Raw genomic sequence first — 11,976 nt, forward strand, 5'->3', positions numbered from 1 at the left:
TTTGTGAAATAAAGAAATTAATTGAATTGGCCATAGAAGTAATGATACTCCGATACATTTGGAGTCATCCTTTACCCTAGCCGTGAGGAAGACAGTAGAATATTCCATCAGGTTCGAATCCTGCGTGAGACAAAAACTAACTGATGATTATGATTAAAACCCCTGCTATATTCTATCAAGATTAGTGGAAATGATTGATGATTAACTAACAAAATCTAATTGTCAATAGGCGTTCAGTATTTAATAATATGGAGTATTTTAATTTCGACCGAACACGGTCATGTGATCGTGGCCAGCGCTGATTGGTCGGTGACTTTTCAGTTCGCTTACACTTGCTTCCTGGTTCGCGATGTTGTCCTTAGGTTTTTAAGCATTTTAGACAGATTCGCAGCAGGTAACCGCGATTTTCTGGCATTTTCTTTAAAGGAAAATGATGCTCGTGTTTTGATCAGTCGCTTTGTTTTGTTCATTCGGACAGATGATGCGAAAATTTGCCATAAATAGATGACGTGTACTAATTTTCAATTCAATTAAAGTAATTTTATTGTTGCAAATCGTTCTCCTGAATTATCTAGGTAGCGTCTTTTGGCTGATTGCACCTGAATTTTCTATATTACTGTTTTAACTGTTAGCAGCATTATTTCTACAATGAATTTAAACCTTATTTCGAAAACCGTAGGCATAGCCAGGCCTACTTCATTTATTATTATTAATTATTGGGTAGATGTTAGGTAAGGTCCTCTTAACCGACTCATATTGACTGCCTTGACTTAGAAAACTATTGAAAAATAACTAAAAAATCTGAATTCTCAAATGAGAGTGTACGCGTAATGCTTTCCCACAGTGCTAGTGTTGCTAGCTCCTGAAACAACTGATTTTATATAGGCCTAACTACATGTAGCTTTTCCCTAAGCTACCTTATAGTAATAAACCGTAAAGCCTCACCTAACCCTAAACCCTCTTGATACTAACCCTTCTGATCTTCAGACTTATTTTCATTGGTTGAAAAAGCCGCCATTTTGTGTATGACTCAGTTATAGGATCTAACATTTAGGCCTACCCATTTATTGCACAGCCACTGCACAGCGCAGGGACTTGTCAGAATTGATAGTGAATGAATAAAACCAGTATTAACGACCAACTCCAGTATGGGTGTATAGAGCCTATGCAATTGCAGGGATACTGGTACCCCTATCATTGGTCTCGTACATTAGCAAGCATGACAAGTCCATGTGATTTATTGAAGCCTAAATCATTTATAAATATGTCTTGACTTGTTTGGTTTATGCCTTAGGTAACCAGTGAAAAACCATGAACTACCAGACATTACCAGCTTTATTACTGCTTTTGTTTGTATGCACCGGATTCAGTGAAGACGCCGTCATTAAGAAATGCGAAGTATGCAAAGAATTGGTGAAGAATTTCAAGGCGGTGAGTAGACATAATGCGAAGCTTATTCTATCAAATATGTTAGCGAACATATCAATTTTCATGTTTTCAAATATTTGCCAAATCAATTCCCTTAACCAGGCCACCCAATAGAAGCTGATAGGCTACACAATTTTATTTTCAGGCATTAACATATAATTTGATAATGGCAGAAATTTTACTATAGTAAAGGGTCTATATAAATGGGCTTTGTAATTCTTTTTAAAGATATGCTCTGCATCTTTTCATATCGGCCTATAGCTTTGTATTCTTAGCTGAGGTATTAATTGACGCCTTATAAAACGTTATAATTATGAAACCTTAACAATGTTAACCATTCAGCGTCATTTTACAAACGACAACTGTAAATCGATGTGCAAAATGTCACAGGTCTGTGTGTACACATACAAGCTATTTGGCAAAATATTATTGACAAATATGTAGAATGTCTTCCTGTGATTATATAATGAGCCCCATTTGAACGTCGAAATGTCATATTGCATTGAATATCATTAGAAGACGTTTTGTAATAGTAAAGGATGTATGATTATATCAGAAGCGGCAGGCATAAATAGAAATAAATGAAGAAATCCCACACTTCGAATTTAAAGTTATACGATCAAATCTATTATTATGCAACCACAACGTTTCAGCTGTTGACTAACAGCCATGATCAGGTGGATTTCACTTCCATTTCATCATTCCACCTGATGATGGCCGTTAGTCAACAGCCGAAACGTTGTGGTTTCATGATAATAAATTTGATCGTATAATTCTAAGTGTGGGATTCTTTGACTCAATCTTGGGTCATTTGACAAACATGTGAAGTAAAAATTATATGAGAATTCAGTCAGATAAAAACCTGTCACAATTCCTTTAAATTCGAAGTGTGGGATTTCTTCATTTATCTACAGTATACACGGATTATAGTGTCTATTCGAATACTAATAAATAAAAATGATAAGTAAATCGGATTATTCGGTTAAAATGGCGGATGTTTACATGATTTTGAAGTCTGATATAAATGTTAAACCCTGACATGGGGATGCTGGTAGAATGACGAAGCTATCTACGAGCTGTGTAGGGCCGGCGTGAATTTTATCGGCGACTACAAGCGGTCAATATAAAAATGTGTTACATGTGATTTCAATATTCAAATGTTTTAGAAAATATGTTCAATATTAGGGGTATGCAGGTTTCTTGAGATTAGCAATTTATGATAGCATAGCTATGATAATAGTATAGGCCTCTGGTCAAAGCCTAATAGCCTATAGAGCTGTGGATTTAACCCCCTGTCGCACTGGGTGGGGCCTTTATTAAGGATCAGGCAAATTAAGTATAGATTTTCCCCGGCATGCAGCCAGTAAGTTACATAGCTATTCTTGGATTTGATCCCTTATATCCCATTGATCATTGGGTCATTGGATAAAGGAAGCATAATACCGGTAATGAAGTTAAAGAGTAACAAAGTTAACATAACACAGCACTGCTGTGTCAGCTGAAATGTTGTTTGTTTAAAGATGTTTTAGTTTGGACTCTGGACGATTCTTAGGGTACCGGTATATCAGACTAATTATAACCATAATCTATGACTAGATTTGTTTGTTGAATGCAGAATGATATTCTTGCAGGGTCTACAGCGAACATCCAAGTCTAATTTTGGAGGCGGTAATACTGACTGGGAGGAAAATAGATTGGGTAGCTTTGCCACCAGGTAAGAATGTGAAAATAATGGGATACTGGCAAGGCTACTGCGGGAAGTGAGGGAATCCGCAAGGATTGCTAGTGGCACTGTGGGCTGGCCCTTCTATTTCATTTACATTTCATTTAAATTCGAGTCAAATTTTCCGATGGTAAATCAATTTTCAGTGAAATCAAAACCATACGCTGAATGAGAAAGGCAATCTTACCGGTATATCTATCCAATAATTTGCTTGATAATTTTTGCATTTGCAAGCCTTAAAATTCAAGTTCAAAATTAATCGAAAATGAACTGATTTTCACTATATGAGTAACCCAGTGTTTTGTTGCGCCATCTGGTGTTGCTGGTATCCTATTGAGCGTAAAAGTAATCACAAACTGTTGTTTAGATGAATACATTTTATTCAAACATTTTTCGTTTTTTTTTCAGCGAGACTCGATTGATAGAAATTACGGAAAATATATGCAGTGGTACGACAGATGAAAAGAAGGCACGTATCGGTTAAACTTTGAATGATCGAATTCACTTTCGCGGTCAATTTTTGTGTCGAGTTGAAAGAGGAAGTTGGCGTATTTGACATACTCGGGGATTGAAAGATATTTAGAAGTATATGCGCGCATAAACCAATAATCCCAATAGTGGGTGATGTCATTATAAGCCAATCAGATTTGCGTTTCAGAGTGCCTGGTTCATATCTGTCCAAGAATTTGCCCATGCGACCTGATTGGGAGAGGGCCAAAAAAAGTTTCTGCAAACAAGCTGTGCAAACAACAAAGCTTCGATAACGTAATAATTATCATTCAGATAAGACAAAGAGGCTGCTGATAGTTTATGTGGTTTTATTAGTAAAAACTAAAATGTTTCAATTAGCTAGGCAACTATCTTAACTTTGACGATTTCATAACAAAAAAGTCTTAGCGCTCATCCTCTAAGAATGGGCTAGACGCTAAGCAAGAACCAAAAAGTTTTCCGAGTCTCCCATTTCTAACGCACATGCATGAGGAAGTGCTGGAAAATTCGCTAAGCCCCGAGAAAACAGTAGTGCGCAGGCGTCACTACATGTGGGCCCTACGTGTGAACTTTGTTGAGTCCAGCACTTACTAATGCGAATGCATTAGAGACAGAAACTCCGGAAACTATGGTTTTTGCAGACACTAAGTCAAATTATGGCTCCTTGCCAAGTGTCTGATGATGATGAAAAAATAGCTTCATAGCTGACGTTACAGGCCTACGGCTAGGGGTTCATGCCACGGCAGAGATTCACTGTACAAGGGTGGATGGATACCAGTGAACTCCACTCAAGTTGAGAAATTTGTGTCCTTCTTAAGTGTTCCGAGTTGATTTGATGCAACTGGAGCTGAGTCCACTCTTAAGGGATGAATGACCCCTTATCAAACTGAATAATTTTTTGTGTATGTCTGTTTGTTTTAGTGTCACCATATGATGGAAAACGAGGAGGAAAAAATTGAAGACTGGTGGAGAAGAGAATTTTCTAAGAAAAAAGATGCAGTCGACAATTTTGAAAAGTGGCTGTGCCAGGATGAATTGAAATGTAAGTCATTTACCAGTAATTCGACACATATGCTGCCAGTTCTGAGTCGTCTTTATACTTCTGCCAATGTTGGTGGGTTCTTTATGGGCATCAAAAGCAGTGAAAATAACAGTGCGTTGTAAAAGCTTTTAAAGGCTTTGAAAAGCAGTGAATATGGTACGTGAAAAACCTCACATTCATTATGCATTCAACCCTTAAGCAAATAGTGGAGGACTCCTGTTATATATTGAATTAACCGAATTGCAGAGCTCATTCGTTGTTGAGTTAATAAAGTCGCTAAACGAAAGGCCGATCTCCCTAATGAATGCTGCTATTGTGTCATGAATGGGTTAAGATATTAGTTAGATTTAGGAACAATTGATGTCGGTTATAGAAATCCGATGAAGTCCATTGGCTTCTTTACAGACTGTTGCCCTGATAATCATTTCGGACCCGATTGTGGGCCGTGTATTGGAGGAGTCGCGAGGCTTTGTAACGACAATGGTAAATGCGACGGCGGTGGAACGCGATCCGGTTCTGGTAAATGCAAGTGCGATTCGGGTTACAAAGGCGATATGTGCAACGAGTGTAAAGATGGTTATTACGAAGAAAGCAAAAACGATACGCATATATCATGCAAAGGTTAGTTCGAAAGTCCCACGATTAATGATATTTATGATTCACGATTATCTGATGGTTTCACGATTTACCTATCGAAATCCTATGATATGTAATCCCAAGACCATTAGATAATTCACTATGAATATCATCAAAAATACATTAACCACTTATTAATAAAAGCCTGTAAACCACCCATCTTTGGTGGCAAATAGCACACAAATGAATAGTCGTAAAAATATGATCTTGGTAACACTGGTTTCGGCTGGCTTTCCTCTATTGAATCATTAACTTAATAAAACTTTTTATGCATAGTATTCCTGTCCTCTTTATGTATTTTTGATATCATCAATTGTGAGAATTTCATTTGTCAGTACATGTCATTCAGGGTCCCTATGACTCCTTGATTCCTTAAAGAAAACTCCTCCTAAACACGAAATGCTTTTAAAGGTGCTTGAAACTCTTTTAATTCGAGAAAATTGATCTTCAAAAGTTCTTGAAAACTCCTTCAATTTCGAGAAATAGGCAATTCAAAATTTTTGTCTAGTTTGTAGTTGGACAATAAACTATGCCAAAATCAGTACAGGCAGGATTTGTGTTCACCCAGTAAGGCGGTTACCGAATTAGAAATCGAGTTTAGGAAGTATGAAGGATAAAATTGTTTTATGAAACTATCGAAATTGTGGTTTACCGAGATAAACAATACCGATATAGGAGGAGTCTACGAGAATATGAAATATTCGAAATTTTCTCCTTCAAAACTCCTTATACCCAGGAATGACTGATCCTGTAGGGATCCTGCTATTATATGGCTTTTGTGGGGTTTTTCTTGTGTCATAAACATTACCTTCGTATCTCAATTGTCTTTTATTGATGTAAATGGTGTATTAGCTGTTTATGCCATTCATTTGGTTTCAGTTTGTCATTTATCCTGTAAAAACACGTGTTCAACCGATGGTCCAAAGGGATGTGACGACTGTCGCGACGGTTACGTGAAATCGGAAGCCGAAGGCTGTTCAGGTAACGACTCTACACACAAAAGCATAATCTGATATGCCATTGACAGTTTTTGTAGCGTTTTCAAGGTGTGAATTTCCTTTTGCTTTACAGATATCGATGAATGCAAATTACAAAATCCGTGCAAACCGAATCAATATTGCAGTAATACAGTTGGGTCATACGTATGCATGAGTATGTATATTTTGAAGCGCCATGGAAGAAAATCCCTTCTTAAAATATTTTTCATTATACATGTATTTGTTCGCTGTTTATTGTTTCACGTAGGTTGCGACAAAGCTTGTGAAACGTGTTTGGGCAGTGGCGCGGAAAGTTGTGTGAAATGCAAAGTAGGCTATACTATGGAAAATAATACATGCGTTGGTATGTATTTATTATTGCATTTGAGGTCTCTACAGCACCCTGGGGTTGGATGCTCAAAAGTTGGTTGACAACACGGCGAGTGCCAGCTGCGAATTAACCCATACTTCCGTTTCTGTCACCGGTGCCGGCTACGAATGTATTTGTAGAGATTCTTCATATTTACAATAAGATATTTGCACTTGTGTACACGGGAATGACACAGTTCCTGATTGGCTGGTGATATGAACAAACTCTGTTCATTGGTAAATTTTGAGCAAAGGCTGACTATATAACAGCTCCAGTGCCAAGCAACAAGTATATTTGTGTTGCACTAGGGGGGCAGCACCGTATAATCAAGCCGACAGGCAATGTGTTATAGATAACTGGCAGATAAATACCATAGCAACAATGAACATTGCATTGTCACTGTGTCAACTATCCAGTGGTTAAGTCCAACCAACTTTTGAGCAACTGACCCCTTGTGGTCAGTTTACCAGGTCTAGTATGCAGACCTAGTATTCGGTAATATTGTGATATTCTTCTTATTTCATAGATGTAGATGAATGTAAACTGGGAACGTATACATGTACCATGGAGCATACAGTTTGTTCGAATAAGCCTGGCTCCTATACTTGCAAATGCGAATCGGGCTATGAATTTATCGGGGATAAATGCGTTTCGAGGGATCTAAGTAAGTAAATCATTGATCAGTGGTTTGGTAATGAATGAGAGCGAATGCGAACTTAAGTGCCCCGTGTTCCATGCCCTGAAACCCTGTTTGATAAAATTTGATGTCAATACCAACAGTTGCAAGTTAGATTTCACTACGGGAGGTTAAAATCATTAGCAGAACTCTCCGTTCCGGGCAACCTTGTTACTGCACATTAAAAAAGCTGAAATAAAAAAGGATTGCTTACTATCAAATAACAGTTGACATTGCGTACCTGAGATCCCTAGAAAAAAATTTATGACCTCTTCGTTTTATCGTTGTATACAACTTCCGAGTCAGATGAATGGCAATTTTTGGATTATGAATGAACTGATTTAGAAAAAGATTTTCTGGCTTCTTAGGTAAAGTTCGAATGAGGCAATCAATATGTCATTGCATATGGTTCTTAAGTATGCAGTATGCAGCGTTGACTGTAGAAGTTTTTTCGCTGTTTCGATAGTAAAATTGTCTTTTTAGGGCCCCTACGACTTCTTGATTCCTTAAAAACTCCTAATCGGAAAATGCTTTTTAAAGGTGATTGAAACTCCTTTAATTTGAGCAAAATGCCAGAAACTCCTTGAAAACTCCTTCAATTTTGAGAAATAGGCATATTATAAATTTATAAATCTAGTTTGTAGTTAGTTGTACAGTAAACTATGCCTAAATCGGTACAGTTGGGACCAGGATTTGTTTTTACCCAATTAAGGGGAGATAACAGAACCGATTTAGAAGGAGTCTACAGTAACTAGGATATGAAAGTGATGCAGACGCTTCCTCGAAATTTGAAATTTTCTCCCACTCCTCATATCCTGGAATGACTGACCCTGTTATGTATATTGTTATTTTTTCGCTGATTGGTTGTCTATGATTGTCCCATTCGTTTCACAGTAGCGAACGCTGACCAGATCGGCAAACAGCCGGGAAAATCTTCACAGCAAGCGAAGAGGAAGAAAAAGAAGTCGGATAAAGAAGTTCCACCTTATACAATGCATAAATACGCGGCCGCGATAGTGCTATTCGGATTGACAGGAAAATTTTTGAACGGACACCTCGTAGGCTCATCTTTACTATGTTTGACAATGGCCTTTTTTATCTATAGAATTGGTTCCTATTACGGTTGATTCGGTGTTGATATTTATACCGGTGAATCTAGTCAGTACTGAATTGTTATTTTCTTCTCCGAACTTTAGCGATAAAGTTTTGTGAAAAAAGAAGCACAAGCATTGTCGTTTCGATTTCGAATTTTGTGACTGGAGAGATAAACGATATCCAATGAATGACCAAAAGACATGTGTCTTCGTTTAGGTCATACACCTGGTACGATGGGATTCTGATTTATTGCTTGTATCAGTTTTTTTCCGACCGAGAAAATTTGTCTTACTTCAGTAACCGTATATCTAAATTCGTACTGTGTAAAATAAAAGTCTTCAATTGAGTGGGAAAAATATTTGAACAAATATCATCTCAATTGGTCAGATCTTACTTTGGTCAGAGGGGGTCACCTGTATATTCATGTGTTTTATACTGTTTTGATTATGCTATTTACCTTAGAATTATGCTGGTATGACTCGTACATGTGTAAATGTGTGTGATTAGAATTGTCTTCCTCCAGACCGTAATGTACATGATTGTCGAATTTAGGCCCAACCGTAGTTTTTGGGAGGATTTTGTTAGTGAATCATGTACTGATCATCACCGATAACCAACCTTGTATCAAACATACTGCTGACCTTATGTACGTATTATCAGCTTGTGTGTATTGTTTGATACGAGTTGGACATATACAGTGTACAAATTGATCGCCTGCTAGCAACAAGGCAAAAATTTACTGCTTTAAATCATAGATTTTGTTCTCTACAACTCCTTTTTGGGATTTTCAATTTATAAACATTGCAAACTCTTTGCTTTTTTATGCCCCACTCCCCCTTGTTCACATTGTACTAAACGCTTGCAGTCCAGAAACATAGTCAATTTATTTGCTGGATGTGCTAAAACAACAATGGTGTTTAATTCATTGAAGTTCAGTCCAATGAGAACCTTAGTCTAGTGTGCCACTAACGGTAGTCAATGGTTCACACAAGCTCTCCAGTGCTGCATACCAGTGGCGCTACTTTCACGATTTTATTGCATCATTAGTTTAGCTAGTTTATCTATAGTTGGAGTATGCGTAACCCCTTTCAAAGGCCACTTGCGAGGTCTTCCACCATTGGTAAAAGATACTTTGAAAAATGGATCCGAAAGATGCAATTTGTGAGAAGATTATTGTCAGATTTGCAGGTTTTAACGAAATCTGTCCTGATAAAAAAGGGCAACCTTCATGCTAAGGCAGTGTTCCGGACCCCACCCCCTTAATCCACCCCTGCTACAGCTGCTTAGTACTGGCATTGGACCCCATAGGAAGCCTTGAATTGTGAGCGCATTTGTCATCACAAGGCAACGTTTTTACCTTCAAGCGTCGTTTCCAAAAAGGTCCGGGTTTTCAGGAAATTGAAATGCCCATAAATTCAGTCATGCTACAGGCCTGTATTTCATAGCTTTACACGAACAAAAAAAAAACAATTAAATCTAATTGAAAATCTAATAATTGAACTGGCTTTTCTGTATAAAATCCAAATCGGTAGGGGTGGAACAAAACGGTCTGTTTGTCCATAGGTTAGTTAGGAAAATGTGAGAATAGAACAGAGTATGTATTAGCAGTTTGAACGTAAATCATATCATATCAATCATTCAAAAGGAGAATCTCTCATTAGTTTTCTTTATCTGTGCGATTTTTATACTGATATACGCAATAAAAGAAATTTTTCTAAAAAAATTCATTTTGTTTTTTGTACATGGCTGGCCTGAAGAATGTTCTATTCTATTTCTTTCACAGTGTTTTCCATAGTATTGTATTGATTTATTTTGGGATGATTTTGCATGATTTGGGGGTGTGTAATTTTTGTTTGTTTTGATTATATTTACAATTTTTTTTAAACGAATGAAGAGATTAGAATAAACATTCCTTTACATTCAAAGAGGGTACTAAGTCCCATTAATCCTGATCAAATCTATCGAGTTCAAATCTTTCTAGTTAGCTTATGAAAAGTGAAAAGATCCAATTTGAAGCCAAATCATGTAAAATAGATTCCAGTGAAAGAATGAGACAATAAGTTGTGAAGGAATGTTTATTTCTGATTTCTTTTCTGTTTGCAGATGAAACTGAGGAAAAAAATAATACAAAGAAAGAAAGAAAAGCAGAGAATTTCGAGGAAGAGAATAAAACAATGAAAGAAGAATTATGACGATTGGCCGTTGATATTTTCATTAACTTCATTTAATAAGAAAGAGAGTATGAAGGGTCACATCCGTTGTTAGTATATACTTAAATTGAAAGCATTTCAAATGAAGAACTTGGATTTTTAAGCAGTTAGATCTACCGGGTATTTTGAATCCCATGTATCAAAGTATGTCTTTCAAGTTCATCAAGACAATAGACTTCAGTATGTTGTAACCCTGTTAAAATTTGTTCTCAATTGAGCTGCGATATCTGTGTTCGATGGTACAGTAGAACCCGCTTAATTCGGATCATTTTGGACCAAACAAATTAATCTTATTTAAGGGAGATCCGCATTAAAAGTCATTTTCTTGTATATTAATGAAGAAATGGACTGCAAATCATGCCCTAATTAGACCAAAATCCGGATTAGCGGGTTTGACTGTAATAACGAAGTAATGAGAACCAATTTTCAACAAATACTGAAATTCATCAGTTATATATTGCATCAATGGAATATACAATTTTGATCTCACGATGTACCTATGAAGTATTTATTAAGTCTGCATCTCTTGGTCACATGTCAGTGAGTTAATACAGTAGACACTTCAATTTTATCTGGAATTTGATCTAATCAGATAATTTGTATTACAGTAGACTCTGCTTGCCTCAGATCTCGCTCGACCAACTTATTCTCTGAAGTAAGCGAATTCTGGAGCAGGGGATGCTCGAGGCTACAGCTCTTAGGGGCTGGCTGCAGGTTACAGATTATCTGAAGGGGTGTTTCCGGGCTACATACGGTAAAACCAGAGGTAATGGGTTCTTGCCGCATGAATTAGTGTTTTAAGTAATTTTTCTGGGACATGTGATCAATGACTGCGTGGCTAGCAGAGTCTACTATATATTTATGGTCCACCTACAGTTAACATCAATGTTGGTAATATGTGATGTTTAATGCGATTTCTTATGAACCGAATAAATTTCAACGATCCTAGTCCTGTCTACACTAAATTTTCGAAGTTTTCTTAGAAGCCGAATTTTATACCATTTAAAAAAGAATATCTCTAATTCAAATTAGGTGTTGATTCGAGTAAGACAATGAAAACTTAGTTCATATTCTGTTGCAATGATTCTGAGATTTGTGATAGATCCCCTTAATCTAGACGAGGCATAATTAATTCATTGCTCATGAAAACTATTGTCTTCATTTCATCCCCGATTTCATCTTGTGCTATATTTATCTAGGCTGCTGTGCTCATCTGTTATTTTTCTAGTCTTTACATCATCAATGATTGCGCAACATCCGAATAAATCTGCAATATATATTTTAAATCGAAGTAGTTGTTGTCATTTATCAGTAGTTTCGGCATTAGAGT

The 11,976-nt window shown here is 36.9% G+C and overlaps 1 protein-coding gene across 2 annotated transcripts; it reads left to right on the plus strand.

The window, feature by feature from the left end:
• The first annotated feature begins 306 nt into the window (after positions 1–306).
• Positions 307–11,902, plus strand: LOC141901537 (cysteine-rich with EGF-like domain protein 2). 2 transcript variants are annotated; one of them, XM_074788845.1, is made up of 11 exons: positions 307–394; positions 1,295–1,431; positions 3,060–3,142; positions 3,560–3,620; positions 4,562–4,682; positions 5,088–5,303; positions 6,198–6,299; positions 6,390–6,470; positions 6,564–6,659; positions 7,192–7,329; positions 10,540–11,902. In XM_074788845.1, exons 2-11 carry the CDS (start codon positions 1,312–1,314, stop codon positions 10,626–10,628), a joined length of 1,107 nt encoding a protein of 368 aa, XP_074644946.1. In that variant the 5' UTR covers positions 307–394; positions 1,295–1,311; the 3' UTR covers positions 10,629–11,902. The 2 variants fall into 2 exon arrangements, with proteins under 2 accessions (XP_074644946.1, XP_074644945.1); XM_074788844.1 differs by lacking the exon at positions 10,540–11,902 and adding an exon at positions 8,236–10,260.
• Positions 11,903–11,976: the final 74 nt, after the last annotated feature.

The sequence above is a fragment of the Tubulanus polymorphus genome, chromosome 3, assembly GCF_964204645.1.
Source record: "Tubulanus polymorphus chromosome 3, tnTubPoly1.2, whole genome shotgun sequence".
In the NCBI taxonomy this organism is placed as follows: domain Eukaryota; kingdom Metazoa; phylum Nemertea; class Palaeonemertea; order Tubulaniformes; family Tubulanidae; genus Tubulanus; species Tubulanus polymorphus.